The sequence below is a fragment of the Podarcis liolepis genome (genome assembly GCF_965112155.1).
Source record: "Podarcis liolepis genome assembly, chromosome: 5".
In the NCBI taxonomy this organism is placed as follows: domain Eukaryota; kingdom Metazoa; phylum Chordata; class Lepidosauria; order Squamata; family Lacertidae; genus Podarcis; species Podarcis liolepis.
The window spans coordinates 79,476,734-79,492,546 of record NC_139556.1 but is presented as its reverse complement, the minus strand read 5'-3'; the positions used below and the strand labels follow the sequence as shown (position 1 = coordinate 79,492,546).

General features: G+C 41.1%; 2 protein-coding genes across 5 annotated transcripts in view; one reads left to right on the top strand and one right to left on the bottom strand.

The window, feature by feature from the left end:
• The window catches only part of MED12L (mediator complex subunit 12L), a 167,352-nt gene that overhangs the window by 110,091 nt on the left and 41,448 nt on the right, over positions 1-15,813 (bottom strand). For 2 of the 4 annotated variants that reach the window (XM_083503743.1, XM_083503744.1), the window contains exons 11-15: positions 14,851-14,982; positions 14,269-14,395; positions 12,051-12,265; positions 9,585-9,689; positions 8,663-8,845 (exon numbers count right to left, since the gene is read on the bottom strand). In XM_083503743.1, coding sequence (XP_083359869.1) covers positions 8,663-8,845; positions 9,585-9,689; positions 12,051-12,265; positions 14,269-14,395; positions 14,851-14,982 — 762 coding nt within the window. The remainder of the gene's footprint in view (positions 1-8,662; positions 8,846-9,584; positions 9,690-12,050; positions 12,266-14,268; positions 14,396-14,850; positions 14,983-15,813) is intronic. The other 2 variants (XM_083503745.1, XM_083503746.1) reach the window with 1 other exon arrangement.
• GPR171 (G protein-coupled receptor 171) lies at positions 2,764-8,609 on the top strand. The gene is made up of 2 exons (XM_083504536.1): positions 2,764-3,223; positions 6,583-8,609. Exon 2 carries the CDS (start codon positions 6,638-6,640, stop codon positions 7,601-7,603), a length of 966 nt encoding a protein of 321 aa, XP_083360662.1. The 5' UTR covers positions 2,764-3,223; positions 6,583-6,637; the 3' UTR covers positions 7,604-8,609.

Genomic DNA, 15,813 nt, shown 5'->3' with positions numbered 1-15,813 from the left:
CTTAATCAGTTCTGGAAGTCCATTTTACTTCCGAAATGTTCAAAAACCAAGGCGCAGCTTCTGATTGGTGCAGGCGCCCTGGAAATAATAGCCGACAGCTGCATTGGACGTTCGGCTTCTGAAAAATGTTTGAAAACAGGAACACTTACTTCTGGGTTTTCAGAGTTTGAGAACCGAAGTGTCTGAGTACCAAGGCATTTGAGAACCAAGGTACAACTGTATTCTTGAATTTCTCCAGTGAAAATCTTCATCCCTTCTCTTTTGCAAACACAGCCTCTTCAACTAAAACAGTACTCTCATAACTTTAACCCAACAATAGCATCAGGCATCCCAGTGGCAATCTACATTAAGTCAATTGGGGGGGGGGGTAATTTCCTATCAACAGTTCCCAGGTGTATTGTATGAATATTAGTTCAGAGATCTGCTTTCCCTCACTGGTGCACGCTCTTGGCAATGGTGATATTTGCTCCCTTCTCAACAGAAGGAGGGAACAACAGGAAACAAGGCCAATTGGAGTATATAGGCAGATCAGTGGTTTGGGAGGACATGGCTTCTCAAACAAAAGCTGCAGGTATGATTCAAGTCTGACTCAGAACAGCAAAAGGTTGCAACTCTCTTGTCAGTTCCGCAACTGAGAGCTAGTCAGACGCTTTGAGGCCTTCTGTAATACACAGCTCTGGTGCTCCGAGTTGAGTAGGCCATGAGAACAGTTCCCCCTTATTAGATGCCACAATATGGTGTTGGAAACTGTTCATTTTGAACTGGAGAAACCTCTGTAGCATTAGGGAGCTAGATTCGATGGAAATGTGATTATTTGAGGGATGGAAGTCTTGTTCCTTCTAGCAAGATTTGAGATTTAGGGTCAGCATTGTTGGAAGCAGTCCCAATTTTCTTCTGCTTCTCAGTTCCTGTTTAATGTTTCATTGTTCGCAATCACATCAGATGCCTCCAAAAATGTAAGGGTGCCATGCTCAGCACTCATTTCCTCAGCTCCAATGAACCAAAGTTCCTCAAGTTTGCTCCACCACTACCCATGATTGCTGAATTGAACATCCGTCGTCTCAGGCTGTATACCTATAAATACTAAATGATAGCGACAAGCATGAGAATGCTGTTGCTTCATGCCCTGTTCATAAGCTTCCCTCGGGATCCTGTTAGAAAGAATTACAAACTAGAGGGATATGAGGGTCACGCCCAAGGCTTCACAATAAGTTTGAAGATAGAATATCAAGTATTTCAGGGACTGTATCACTATCTGGAATGTCTAAGTTTAAAATTTATGTTGTTTGATATGATTTTGTTTATTTGGGGGGGTTTAAAAACTTTCTTTTCATTGGACCCAATGAAGAAAGCTGAGAATACCGGGGTCCTTTTTGCATAGAAAACATATTTATGTGAGGTCCTTTTCATTCATTCGGTGGTTGTCTACTGAACACAGGACACAAACCTGCTTCTGGATTCATGTGCATGGGGAGGGAAATGAATTTAAGAAGACGGTTAGACCACAGTCTTTTTAATAATACATTTTTATCAGTAGATTTTATAAGACAACAACAACCATAGTCTGTAGATATTGCAAAAAATTGCTATGAATGCTTCTCAGAATAAAGCCATTTCAGAGATGATGGCACTATTATTAATCTATGTAATTGTATCACTCCAAATTAAGTTCCAAGAAACAGATAGGTGCATCTCTCTGTTGCAACAATTAACATAAGCAACAACAAAATGGTAGCCGCACTGTAGCTGATACTAAAGGATTCCTTAACACAGACACACAGGAACGTTATGAAATGATCCCGATATACTGTATTTTTCGCTCTATAAGACGCACTTTTCCCCTCCTAAAAAGTAAGGGGAAATGTGTGTGTGCGTCTGATGGAGCGAATGCAGGCAGGAGGCTCTGCTCAGCGCTCCCTTTAAAGAGCTGTGTGGAGTGTGTGTGCAGCTTTTCGGGGCTTTTCCCCGAGGAGGGAGAAGGGCTGCCCTTCTTGGGGGAGCCTTAGCCGCACGCAGCCTCTCTCGGGCAGGGGATGAAGGCTCCCCTTGCCCGGGAGAGGCTGCGCGTGGTTATCCCATGAGCCAAGATAGGCAGCGGGATTGCTGTGATCCCGCTGGCTGTCCTGGCTTCTTGTTTAACCGCACACAGCCTCTGCAGGGCACGGGGAGCCTTAATCCCACTGCCCTGTGGAGGTTTCGTCCGGCTATCCCTGGCTTTTGCGGGAGGTGGGGGGAAGGGACAGAGCGCACTCTGCTCAGTGCTCCCTTTAAAGAATACTTTTTTCCCCTCTAAAAACTAGGTGTGCTTTATCGTCTGGTGCGCCTAATAGAGCGAAAAATACGGTAGTTCAAGTTCCAATGCTTTCAGTGGAAGAATTCAACCTACACTAAAATCTCTTGAGATTAGCAAAAGTCAATTCAATGTTTTGTTTTGTTTTGTTTTTGCCTGTTTGTCTAAATTATGCTTTTATAACAATGTTTTATTTATTTTAGTCATAACATTGTAATTCCGTTGCTCCAGAAGCAGTTTAGTCACGCTGGCCACATGACCCGGAAAGCTGTCTGTGGACAAATGCTGGCTCCTCGGCCTGAAAGTGAAATGAACGCCACACCCCATAGTTCTCTATGACTGGACTTAACCATCCAGCGGTCCTTTACCTCTACCTTTAATACTTTAAAATACTTTAATACTTTACCTCTATTTAAAACTTGCTGCAATTGATTTTGCTGGACTGTGCACCACCTAGATAGGATCAGTGAAGGACTGCTTTAATTAAAACCTTTAAAATTACATACATATTTATGCTCTGCTGAACCTCACACTCCAGTTTGCTCCCTGAGAAAGCAAGGTGCATTATTCTGCTACTATCTCAACTGTTCTGGCATTCCACTGGCAAAAATTAAAAGGATAATGGTCTCAAGTCATTACAGCAACTTTGCTTTCCCACCCAATCACAAGAGGAGGATGAAGTATTATTTTGCAACAGTGAATAATTCTGCACTCTTAGGAGTGTGCGTACACGCACACACCTTCAGATGGCTTTTGGTTTCATAGACGTCAACTGATGTGTTTGAAAGCCACAGGAAAATCTCTTTTAAGATTCGAACTATATAAAGAGCAAAAGGAAAAGTAGCTGGCCACAAGGCAAAAAGCAGGTCGCCTGCCAATACTAAACAGGACATTTAAAAAAACTTCTTCAATGCTTTTTGGACTCTAAAACAGGTATGTACCTTAAAATACTTTACCCAGTCATTATTATCATTGACGCAAATACAAAACGCAGGCTATGTAAACTGCTGGTGTTTGCAATTAGGGACAAACTCAGTATGGATACTCCATGCTGAAACTTCATAGTCACAAAAACTGCAAGGACTTTTTCTGTTGAAGGAGCTGACAGAATCAAGCATTCGCTATCTCAGGACCACAGTGCAATTTCCTTTGTAATTGATTCAAAGTGACTGTCATTTCTCAGAAGGAAGATTATGATATTTAAACTCAGTGGAAGAACACCTCTGTTTTATATGCAGATGGTCCCTGGTTCAAACCTTGCCCTCTCCAGGAATGGCTGGGATAGAACTCGTTCTTAAACCCTTGAGATCTGCTGCTACAGACTATGCTGAGCTAGGAGGACCAGTGATTTGACTCTGTATAAGGCAGCTTTCTGCATTCCTATGCGTTTCATCCCTTCATAGTGGTTGCTCCCAAACTCTCTCAGATCTTTCTAGCACTGTGTTCTGGTTAAATTCTTTAGACTCCCAAGATTTAAAAGGAATCATCTGTGTAAGCTACTAATAAAATGGACGTAGGATATACCAAAGTTGACCAATGGCATACTTCCACATGGTGTTGATAGTATGCAGAGACCCAGACCTGCTTAGCTTCAGCAATGTGCCTTCAGACCCTGGGAAAATAACTGACTTTCCACACTTATCAACCCTCAGGCACCACACATCCCTTGCCGACTGGGAACTTGGCTGATTAGCAGTCTGATCCACATGGTCAGTTAACTGCACACATTACAGGCGTATTTTAACACTTGCCACACCACTGTCATAACACACGACACCAGCCTAAGGGTGCAATGCTTATCAACCTGACCAGGCCCCCTTGCTGACTATTAGTAAATAGCTGCTGGCATGAACCTAATGACCTGAAGAGAAGCCCACCAGATTTCAACATTTCAGGCATTCTGTAAGCAAACAAAAGCCACCTTATTCCAACAAGCCCTTGGTTACTTTGATTTGGCTAATAACAGATTTTGTTTTAGTAGTGCTACAGTTACTTGCTGCTGCTGTTGATTAGCTTGATTCTGAGGTTTTAATTCTGCTACTGATGTCTGATTTCTGCCTAGTTTATGTTGTTAGCTACCTTGTGCTCCTGTGGTCGGAGGAAAGGCAGGATATAAAAACAAGATGTGAAATAGTTAGCTGGCTATAGATGTCTCGTGAGTTGTGAAAAATGAGGTAGCAATGGGCTGTGGTCAGAAAGCCCTTGAAAAAATACATCCCCATAGCTAATACACACTTGAATAAGCAAACCATCTGCAAATCTTTAGCTTACAGAGTTCTAGGAGAAGTGAAACCCATTGAAAGGTGCAGATACATCTAAAAGTTGCCTTGCCAAGTTGATTAGAGTAGATGCTACTTTAGAGTAATCAAGTCATTACAAAGGTTTGGATAAATGGACAATTTTGTTGTCTGTAGAGAGGTACATACAAACTGGGCCCTCATCCTCATTTATTTTTATTTATAAAAATATTTATATACCACTACCTCATTAAAAAAATAAAATCAGTTCAGAACAATAGATAAAACCATAAAATTAAAACAAAACAAAACAAAATATAATAGAAATCAGAAAACTATTGGGGAAAGATAATTTCCTGACAGAATGAACAGTTTTCAAAAGTCATTTAAAAGCTGACTTACTGCCACAGAGTTGTCCGACGCTTGGCTAAATGAGGATGTTTGTAATTTGATTTCCATTTATAACTTTTATAACCAACAAGAGTGTATTATACAAACCTCCAACGCCTCACGCCTCACTATCACTTGCCTCCTCTCTGATGGATTCTCCTTTTGCCTGGCTTTGACGTGTTTCAGACTATCCCTTGCCCAACCAACTGATTTTATTTCATTCTGATGTAAATTCTGACCCATTGCTACAAATTTACTCATAAGGTGAGTGCGTTGAGTTTGGCATTTGTGCTCCAGGCAATCCAAATTGTGCTGGGAGCTTCTGAGCAGGTTGGCCACACTAGTCCCCTGCTGTGCAGTCACACTACCTTCTGCATTGCAGCGGTACCTCGGTTTACGAACTTAATCCATTCTGGAAGTACATTCTTAAACCAAAACCGTTCTTAAACCGAGGTGCACTTTCCCTAATGAGGCCTCCCGCCGCCGGTGCCCTTCCACCGGCTTCCCTTTGTAGACTAAGGTGAAGTTCGCTAACCGGAACATTACTTCCGCTTTTGCGGAGTTCGTATACAGAATAATTCGTAAACAGGGCTGTTCTTAAACCGAGGTACCACTGTAGTTTTATTGGCTAGTTATATAAACTAGGTTCCATTGCTAACTATCTCTGAAAATGATGGCATACCTGTGGTATATTTGTGCACTTCAAAAAACTGCACAAAAAATCAATTCCATTTACAGCCAAAGCTCTTGAAAAAAATGTAAATTGACACACACACATTTTATTTTTGTAAAACTGCCAACATTAACGATTCCAGCGTTTAACCTACAGTTCTGTTTGTACACCAACAGCTCCACAACAACTGGAGAGGGCAAACATCTATGAGGTGCATCAAATGGAAGGTGAAGGTTCACTGTTCTTCATCTGGAAATCATTACTGCATTTCATTTCTTAGAAATGTTAAAAATAGCCACTTCCTCTTCAGTGTGCATGGCTCTAGCAATGATTTCTACCAGTACATCTACAAAACAGATCCTGCTGCAAAAAATCAGACCATCAAACTATGGAAATGTTATTGGCAAATATGGTTTTCTTGCATCTCAAGTAAAACCTCCTATGCCTAGGGATGTCTGAGAATACCAAATAAAACAAAAAGAGAAGCAGTGTTCACACTTATTTGTTCCATTTCTGGGACGATTAAGTCTGCAATCAGCCCTGCTACCTGAAAAGGAAATGCTTTGGAGTAAATGGATTTCTCATATGAATGCAGCATCACACTGAACAGATTTGTCAAAAAGTTGCTTTAAACATTTTAAAAAATATATGTGTACCATTGGCTGGGCCCAATGGAAGCTATAGCCCAAAACATCTGGCGGGCACCAGAATGGGGAAAGTGGCTCCTGAGCTTCTTAAGCAGGCATCCCCAAACTCGGTCCTCCAGATGTTTAGGGACTACAACTCCCACCACCCCTAGCTAGCAGGACCAGTGGTCTGGGATGATGGGAATTGTAATCCCAAAACATCTGGAGGGCCGAGTTTGGGGGTGCCTGTTCTTAACAACAGTCACAGATTTGGTTAGGTATTGTGCGACACTATTGCTTACCGAAAGACAGTTTATTTGTTTGTTTATTTCTCTCTCTCTCTCTCTCTCTCTCTCCCAACTCCAGGTTTTGTCTCTCAGAAAAGGTGCACATACTTTGCCTCTCCTGTGAATCATTTAAGATGCGCATAACCAATTCCTCAGGTTGCAATGTTTATTCTGCCATGGAGCCATTTCCTTATTTTTATTACTTGATCTTTCTTATTGGGTTCATTGGGAGCTGCTTTGCCCTGTGGACCTTCCTGAAGGCAGAGCAACATCGCAAATGCATGAGCGTCTACTTAATTAACCTGCTAACAGCAGACTTTTTGCTAACCCTTGCCTTGCCGGTGAAAATCGCAGTTGATTTAGGAGTTGCTCCCTGGAAACTGAAAATATTCCACTGCCAAGTCACAGCTTGCCTCATCTATATCAACATGTACTTATCCATCATATTCTTGGGATTTGTAAGCATGGACCGTTGCCTTCAGTTAATACACAGCTGCAAGATCTATCGCATCCAGGAGCCTGGCTTTGCTAAGATGATATCAGCAGTAGTCTGGGCAATGGTTCTATTTATCATGGTGCCAAACATGGCAATTCCAATCAAAGATATCAAAGAAACGGCCAATGTGGGCTGTATTGATTTCAAAACAACGGTGGGAAGAGATTGGCATGTTTTCACTAATTTCATTTGTTCTGCCATATTTCTCAATTTTTCCGCCATAGTGCTTATTTCTAACTTCCTTGTGATCAGATTACTCTATCGAAACAGATACAACGTGAGCTACGACAATGTGAAGAAAGCCCTGGTGAACATACTCTTAGTCACTGCAAGCTACATAATATGCTTTGTTCCTTACCATATTGTCCGGATCCCGTATACTCTGAGTCAAAGCAAAGCTATAACCACAGACTGCTCTCTCAGGCGAACGCTCTTCAAAGCAAAAGAATCCACCCTGCTACTTGGTGTGTCAAATCTCTGTTTTGACCCAATTTTGTATTTTTACCTTTCAAAGACATTTAGACTGAACGTGACAAAGGCTTTCGGGTCGCGTAAAGAAAATAATACTCTCCCAGAAAATGCATTAACAGAGACAGCACTTTGATGTTTCAGTGGAGACTGCAGACCATTCCAGACAATTTATTGCACATTAAAAATGAATTGACCCCGCCCCCACCCCAGCTAGAGCACACAATCTCTCCATCTTTCCTTCAGGTAGAGCTTCAGTTGCAAGGGCACTGCATTTTCTGAGAAATTGCTAAGGGAAAGAAGCAATATCCCCACCCCAAGGTACCATATTCATTGCTAGTAGCTATTGCTCTGTAGAATTTGGTTGCACAATGTGTCACAAGCAGTTGTCACATTTTGTTTCTGAAGGGTGAAATACAATGATAGTCGTACTCAGATTAGTCATTGCTTTCAATAGTCTACTCTGTGTATGACTTGGCTGGGTATTTCTCAAAGTGCCCCATGGCAAATGATTTAGCTGAGATTCCTGCATTGCAGAGGGATGAACGAGATGACCCTCAGGATCCCTTCCAACTCAACAATTCTATGAATTCTCCCCTTGCATACCTGTAATTTGACATTCAGATATCTTGAAGTGGCATGACTGAATACTTTGTGAGCCTTTTTGCTTTCGTAACACTGACATTTAGAGTTATGTATATAAGAAGCATGTAATTCATCTAAGGGAGTACACACAGCGGGGTTGGTTCAGATGTAACAATAAAAAATGGTGTCACAGGAACAAGCCCCATGCTTACGAATGGTTTATGATTCTATTTTCATGTTAATCTGCTTGAAGACCATGATATGCTTGACAGACAATGTACAGTTTTCAAAATGTACTTGGATAAAATATTCATATAGGAACCCAAATCCAGGTAAAACTAGTCATGGCTAAGTCTAACTGGATATAAGGAAATGAGTTGAGTCAACTAATTTAACACTCACCTGTTTCAGTGACACTTTGTATGATGAGTATAACAAAACAACGAGGCACAACCTGGCCAAATGAATTGTCATTAGTTTGAATTAAGCCAGTAAGCAATTTATTTATTTAACAGAATTTGCATCCCACTTAATTGTAAATAAAACCTCTAAGCAGTTTTGCTTGCATGTGTATAGACTTCCTCTTCAAAGACAGAAAGAAGTTACTTACCAGAGGTATAGGAAAATGTGTTGCATATTGCAAATGGCGAAGGAGGTTGTAGTTTGATGGAAAAATCAGCTCCCTCAGTTTTTCCCTCTTCATAGACTTTTCACTCATTGTTGAAATTCTTCTGTCTATCATTGATACGGAAGTCAGATTCTCACAAGACTCCCCAGGCATTGGAGAAAATATCTAAGACATGTAAACAAACATTTAATACTGTAAACAGAAATATCCGTTGAACTTATGGTATGGCCAAAAAATGCAGCTTCATTTTACCTCAGAATAGGTAACTTATGATGTATGTCTGAGACAGCCAATGTGGCAACTCCCAGATGTTGGTCCACAACTATCATCAGTCACAGCCAGCATGGCCAATGGTCAAGGATGATGGGAACTGTAGTCTAATAACATCTGAAGGGCACCACATTGGCTACTGCTGATGCATGCCAATGAAAACAACATTCAATTGCATTGAAGTATACAGTAACTAAAACCATTTTGATTCAGTTTTCAAATAGCAGCTAATAAGGGGGCCAATGTTAGCACTCAATACTGTGAGTGAAGAATGGCAAAATGTTTTTGTTTTATTTTTTAAAAAATGGTTTCAGTAAGTATAAATGATATGAGTTAATGTTTCACTGCTCGTGACATGTTCATGATGGTGGCAGTTTAAACACAGTGGAAGTGGTATCAAGGTTACCACAGTGGAAATAGGTGAGGCATCTTTTGTAAACCTAAGACCATGATGCTGTTTAAAAGAAGGAAAGGATGAGTATGGGGGAAAGGGGCAAGATATTTTGAGAATATCAGAAGAAATGCAGAAAATGCTGGTAAGAGTTTGTGTGTTCCATGTCTCAGATCATGCTGACACACGTAGCAAAGTGAAGAATGGGTTTTTTTAATTGAAAAAATCCGAAGTTAGACCTACTGGAAATTCCGAACCAAAGTCTGTCTTAAAGTCATTCTTGTCTATGTCATCAAAAATATTAGCAGTTCCCGAGTCAATGTACATATGTTCCATAATACTATGGTCCTAATGATCACCGAAGAGAAAAAGAAACACCAGTCAGAGAATGATGTAAAGCATGGGTGACTGGCCACAAAAGATTTAAAAAATCACTCAGTTTTAAAAAGCACAATACTAAAATTCTTAGATTAAACAAGACAGAAGACATTTCTGCCCCCAACATATATAACACTCAAAATGGTCTCTTTTTGAAGTCATACTTCAAAAATAATAATAACAAGCTCGGGGAAACTGCACTCAAGGGCGATAGCCCGAATGTTTTGTTTACAATGAATGAGTAATCTCCTGGGAAATGTCTGCTTTGCTATGGGATCAGATTAGAGAAAGGCTACAGCTAAACCATCAATACTTCTCTAGAGGGATGCGTATTCCCCAAGAACAGTGCAATTTGTATAAAGGACCACTGTTCACAAGAGATTGTGCTGCTGCTGAGATGAAACCTTGCAGAAATAAAAGTCTGAAGTCATGATTCTTGCAGGTCCAATGGATTGGTTTTGAGGAAAGAACCTAACAACCATTAAAGTTAAAAAAAAAAAATGGGCTCAAACCTTAGAAGGACACCCTTTCCTTCCAATTCCAATCATGGACATATAAAACAATGCAAATGTAACTAATTCTATCGGCACCTTTAATATATAAAGAGATCTTGATCCATCAGAGCCCAATAGGTGCAAAATATCACATTTCATTTCTGCAACAGGCATTTCGTCATCATGGCAGCTCTGTATTTAGCCATGAACTACCTTTAAGTATAATGTGTCAAAGCTATTATCTCATTCATCTGCATAATATTTTTATTTTATTTAATAAATATTTCTAAACCACTAAGGGTTATATTGCCTTCCTCTCCTCTCCCCTCGTGCCCCCAAATTCTGCTCTAGAGAATCCCCCAACTCTCCAGAGCAGATTTTGAGGTTGTGCAGGGAGAGGAGAGGGAGGTTTCATTGTGCAAGCAAAACTTTGATGTGCAAGCAGAATGGCATCAACGAACAGAACTCTTCGTGTTTAAAAAATGTCTACGTACCATGGAAACAACACCAATCAACATTAAAAACAGTAAAATAATATCACAGAAGCAAACCCAGAAAATCAGTGATACAGGTTCCAATCTTACGGGTTAGGGAAAGCCTGCACATTTTCATAAAGACATCTGAAGCAAATAATTGATGGTGCTTCACATCATAAGGCAGAGGTAAGGACATTCCAGAGTGAAGGGGGAAAGGAGGAAATTGCCTGTTTTAACATTACCACTATATGATATTCTGTAGAGTGTGCTGGTCTGAGCAAAAATATCCCAGGTGTTCGAAGTGATCTTGCAGGTCTATAAAGGGGCAAGCAGTCCTTCAGGTAACCCAGTCCTGATTTGTTACAGTAGTCCAATCCTGAGGTTACCAGTACATGGAATCATGGTGGCCAAGGTATCCCTATCCAGGAATGGGTATCGTCGACACACCAACACAAGTTGGTAGTAAGCACCCATCACCAGAGAAGTAACCAGGGCCTCCACTGACAGATTAATCTAGGAGAACCCCCAAACTACATGTCTGTTCCTTCAGAGGGAATGAAACTTATATAATCTCATATACTGTCTTCCATTCCAATCCCAAGGCAGTTTAAAACTTTGAAAGAACAAACAAAACCAGTAAAAAAACAAAAAGCAAAAGCATTACAACCAGTATAAATTACAATATAACAATAAATCCAGCAACGTGAAAAGTTCTCAAGGTCAGGTATCAATGACCCCCAGAGGAAAACTCAGCAAGGTTGGCACCTGCTTTATTTCAAGCGAGAAACCGTTCCATAAACTTGTTAACCAGGCAGGGCCTCTACCTGGATGGTGCCAGATATATTTCTGCAGGCTATGGCACAGCCAATAGGGCCTTATCCTGAGAGCAGGGTAATGTTGAGATCTTGAGATCTCAATATTGCACTGTTGGCATGGAAGCTTCTGCACAGTGCCACTCTCGTCCTGCATCATCAGGATAAAACACGTGCACACTCGTGCAAAATCCCACGTCACATGAGAAGACCATAAACTGCTATTCCTTTTTATGCCAAGAGAATCCCTCCAGAAACTGGGGAGTAGCAGCAGCAGCAGCAGCAGCGCAGACTGCTCACATTATACTGGCTAAAAGGGGCTACATTAAAGGTTGGCACTGAGAATCTGATGAACAACACCAATAAAGCTTTCTTGGCAGCACAATTATTATTATTTTATATATTTTGAACAATTATATTGTGCAAAATATATTCACAATTATATTTTTTTTATTGCTCTTAGGATAAAGTGGGGTAGGGAGAAAACAGCACCAGGTTGTCATTTTTGACCTAGTGAAGCTGAGAAGCAAACTACAATGCACTCCATACCTCCAGTTTCACATCTTGTTCCCTAGAATACCGTTCATCCATATTTTCCCCAGTTGGCGAGCGAGACATAGAGGCTGCAGTGATGGATAAGTCTCCACGTGATATTAAAGTGCACATGTAAGCATCGTGGGAGAAAACATCATGCCGTATGAATTCACAGAAAAGCAGCACCAGATTCACAAATTCCATCTTCTCATGTTCACTGTTTGGGTCAGCTACCAATAGAGAAAAGGTTAGATTTTATTAATTACCATTCGGCTCAAGCAGCTTTTGTTTGAAAAGAAGAAGAAAAAAGTAAGCCTACCTTAAAATTAAGGTAAAGCTAAAGGAACCCCTGACCATTAGGTCTAGTCATGACCGACTCTGGGGTTGCGGTGCTCATCTCGCTTTATTGGCCGAGGGAGCCGGCGTACAGCTTCCGGGTCATGTGGCCAGCATGACTAAGCCGCTTCTGGTGAACCAGAGCAGCGCATGGAAACGCCGTTTACCTTCCCGCCGGAGCGGTACCTATTTATCTACTTGCACTTTGACGTGCATTCGAACTGCTAGGTTGGCAGGAGCAGGGACTGAGCAACAGGAGCTCACCCCGTCGCGGGGATTCGAACCGCCGACCTTCTGATCGGCAAGTCCTAGGCTCTGTGGTTTAACCCACAGCGCCACCCGCATCCCACAACCTTAAAATTAAGGTTACACAAATAGCTACTTAAATATTTCAGACACAAAGGGTAGAATTCAACATGGCCCTAAGGAGATAAGTTACATCAGCTTGCTTGTCCAACAGATTGGTATCCCCTCTGCTCCCACAAATTGTTCTTCCATCCCTCCAGAGATTTAGGGGAAGGTCCATTGTGCTAGTAGGAGACCTCACACAGGCTTCTGCTAGCAGGACAGGTTAGTTAACCCCACTCCTTATAGCTCAATCAGAGGCTTAATCTCAGGCTCATCGGTTCCTGTCCCACATTGGGCAAAAGATTCCTGCATTGCAAGGGGTTGGACCAGATGACCCTCATGGTCCCTTCTGACTCCATGACTATGAATTGCAGCCCAAACCATCCTCATGTGGTTAATCCAGGCTTCAAAAAGTCAGCCCATATAAGAAGGTCCTACAACACTTCTGAAAAATACTCAGATTGGTGTATTTGTATGCAGCTTAACAAATTTATTTGACCACATTGAGGCTTTCTGGAAGTTATAAGAATAATGTACCATGAATTGGACAGCTTCAAGACAATATATTTGCACTATTGAACCAATATAGGTTAAATGACGTGGAGGAAACCCGGTTATTAGAACCCACAGCAGCTGAATGCACCGACATTCCCACTCCTTAAACCCTTACAGAGTTTTGCTCTCTTTTTCTAACTACTACAAACACACACACAAGTGTCAGAAAGCAACATATACAGGTTCAGCATATGGTTAAGCATATCAGAAGGTTATCCTTCAGGTTCCAAAGATATCAGAAGCCCGCTCCACAGTAACTCAGAGCAGGGCTTTCAGTGTGGCTGCCCCAGTTCTGAGAACAGCATTTCTGTCACAATATGGCAGGTGCAGACTATCAGCTCCACCTTTGTGGACACGCAGCAAGGGCATGTGGGACCACTATTGGCTCACCTATGAGGAGAAACCAGGAACAAATTGCAAAGGGAGGTATAAAAAAGTCTAAACTACTCTGATAAGCACTGGAGGACAACTGTGTTTCATCTGGTAATAAACTGATGCGCTGGTGCCTTGAAGCTCAGATCTGACACATTTGCGCTACAATCCTGTGCATATTTAATAGGAGCAAATCCCACTATAAACTGTGAGCCTTACTTCTGAATAAGCATGTACAGAATGATAATGTCAGAGTTTTAGTTTATGTTTTCCCTAGTGCCAAATGTTAGATTGTATAGTCTAAGTTTAGATTGTAAAGCAACCGGTCCAAGGTAAGGCAGGCAGGACATCCCCCCCCCCCAAAAAAAAAGCTCTAAAAGAAAAAGCTACATTAATTGCCTCAAGGCAAAAACAAAGCTCACAAATACTTCAGTTCCCAAAACACAATGTTTTGGAAAGTTAAAGCCTTCTAGGGAAAAAAAATAAAAATCTGTAGGTCAGGCAGAAATGAGGGAGGGGAAAAAATGATACAGTCACCAATAATAATAGTGAATATCCAGTAGCTGGACAAAAGGTCACAGAGTTTCATCCTGCTCTGGAACAGAGAGGATTTGATGCTTACATAATGAAGGGGCCTGGGTGTCTAAAAACCTAAGGAGGACATTCTGGAAAACGGGAAGGCTGGATCCAGCAAGTGATGCCGAAGAAATGGATTCCTTTTCGTCCAAGACTTCTGCCTCACCACATCGCTGCAGAAATAAGACAGGATAAAAGCAATCAGCGTAGAACTGCAACGAAACAGCTATGAATGCAATTGCACTTGCCCTCCCCTCCCCTATTACTTAGGGGCACACAAGCAAAAAGGGGAGGGGGGAAATAACCTGTTGTTCAACCTGTTGGTCTCTGCTTGTGTGCGAGGAAAAACAAACAAATTAATCTAGAGTCATCTGAGATGTGGCCAGATGACACATAAGAATGGAATAAAGACTGGCATTCTCAGCATCCTATGTTCCCTCTGCATGAGAGATTAAAGACTTCCAATGCTTGTTACAGGGCCTGAACCTTCCACTATGAACCAAGATGGATAAACTGCGCTAACCTGGATTATAAGGCTGTAGTTCATTGTCAAAGCTAGTTCTCACTTAAATATGAACTGTATTTTTCTCTCCCTGCACACAGCTGTCAAACTGCAAAGACAACTTACTTCCACTTCAATTTCAGCTTGCCTCTTCTCCAATAATTTAGCCACAGCCATTGCCCTGTGCTTGCCAGCTCTTTTGCTGCTCACGGCCCATTCACAAAGCAACGTTACGACAGCTTCGTCATTAGTTGCAACCTGTTAAATAAAAACAAAACGAAAGGTCGGTCTCTTGTTTAAGTTGATTAAAATGCTGACTACAAAGACAGGCATACGATGCCGACCAATGGCAACATTAAGTTTCCTGTTCAATTTCCTACCCCTTTTATCCCTAGGATGTAAGTTTGTCTAAAAGTTCAAAACAGAGTTTCTCTTCTAAGAGGTATGTGTGGCTAGACAGGGAATGAATGCATGGAACAGAAGCATAGTAGATGTGTGTTGAAGAGCATGATGAGCTAGTTTGAAACTGTTCTCAAAATGCAATTCATGTGCTATATACTAAAACAGGCTTTTGCTATCACTTAGGTTTTAGTCTTATTTACATTTACTACACTTCTGGCTACATTTATCAGTTCAAAAGCTGCTCTTTTCAAAGTAAGGATCCTTTATGAACATAGTAAACTACTCGTTTTCTTATAATTCAGAAATGTGAATCCTCTAACAGTAAAATCCAACATTCATCTTCAATCATCCAATCAATGGTTTAACCAGTTTCTGTATGTGAACATCAAAAAACAAACTTTCTGTATCGTTATTACTACACACTACTGCTATTAATTATAATTTATACATAACGCAATCCATGTGCATAGGCACTTCAGCACTTTACAGAATGCAATAGTACAGTTCCCTGCCCCAAGGAGCTTACAATCTAAAATTTAACATGGGGAAAACAGAGGAAAAGGAACAGGAAGGAAGGAGACACCAAGTTAAACATGGGGAGGAATGTGTGATTGTTCCAATTTCACATTCTTAGGCTTAGTTACAACAGAGCGAGGAAACTAGGTGGTAAAGCCAACCATTTCATTT

Coding starts and splice junctions, on each gene's coding strand:
- GPR171 (XM_083504536.1), top strand. CDS start 6,638: ATGCGCATAACCAATTCCTCAGGTTGCAATGTTTATTCTGCCATGGAG.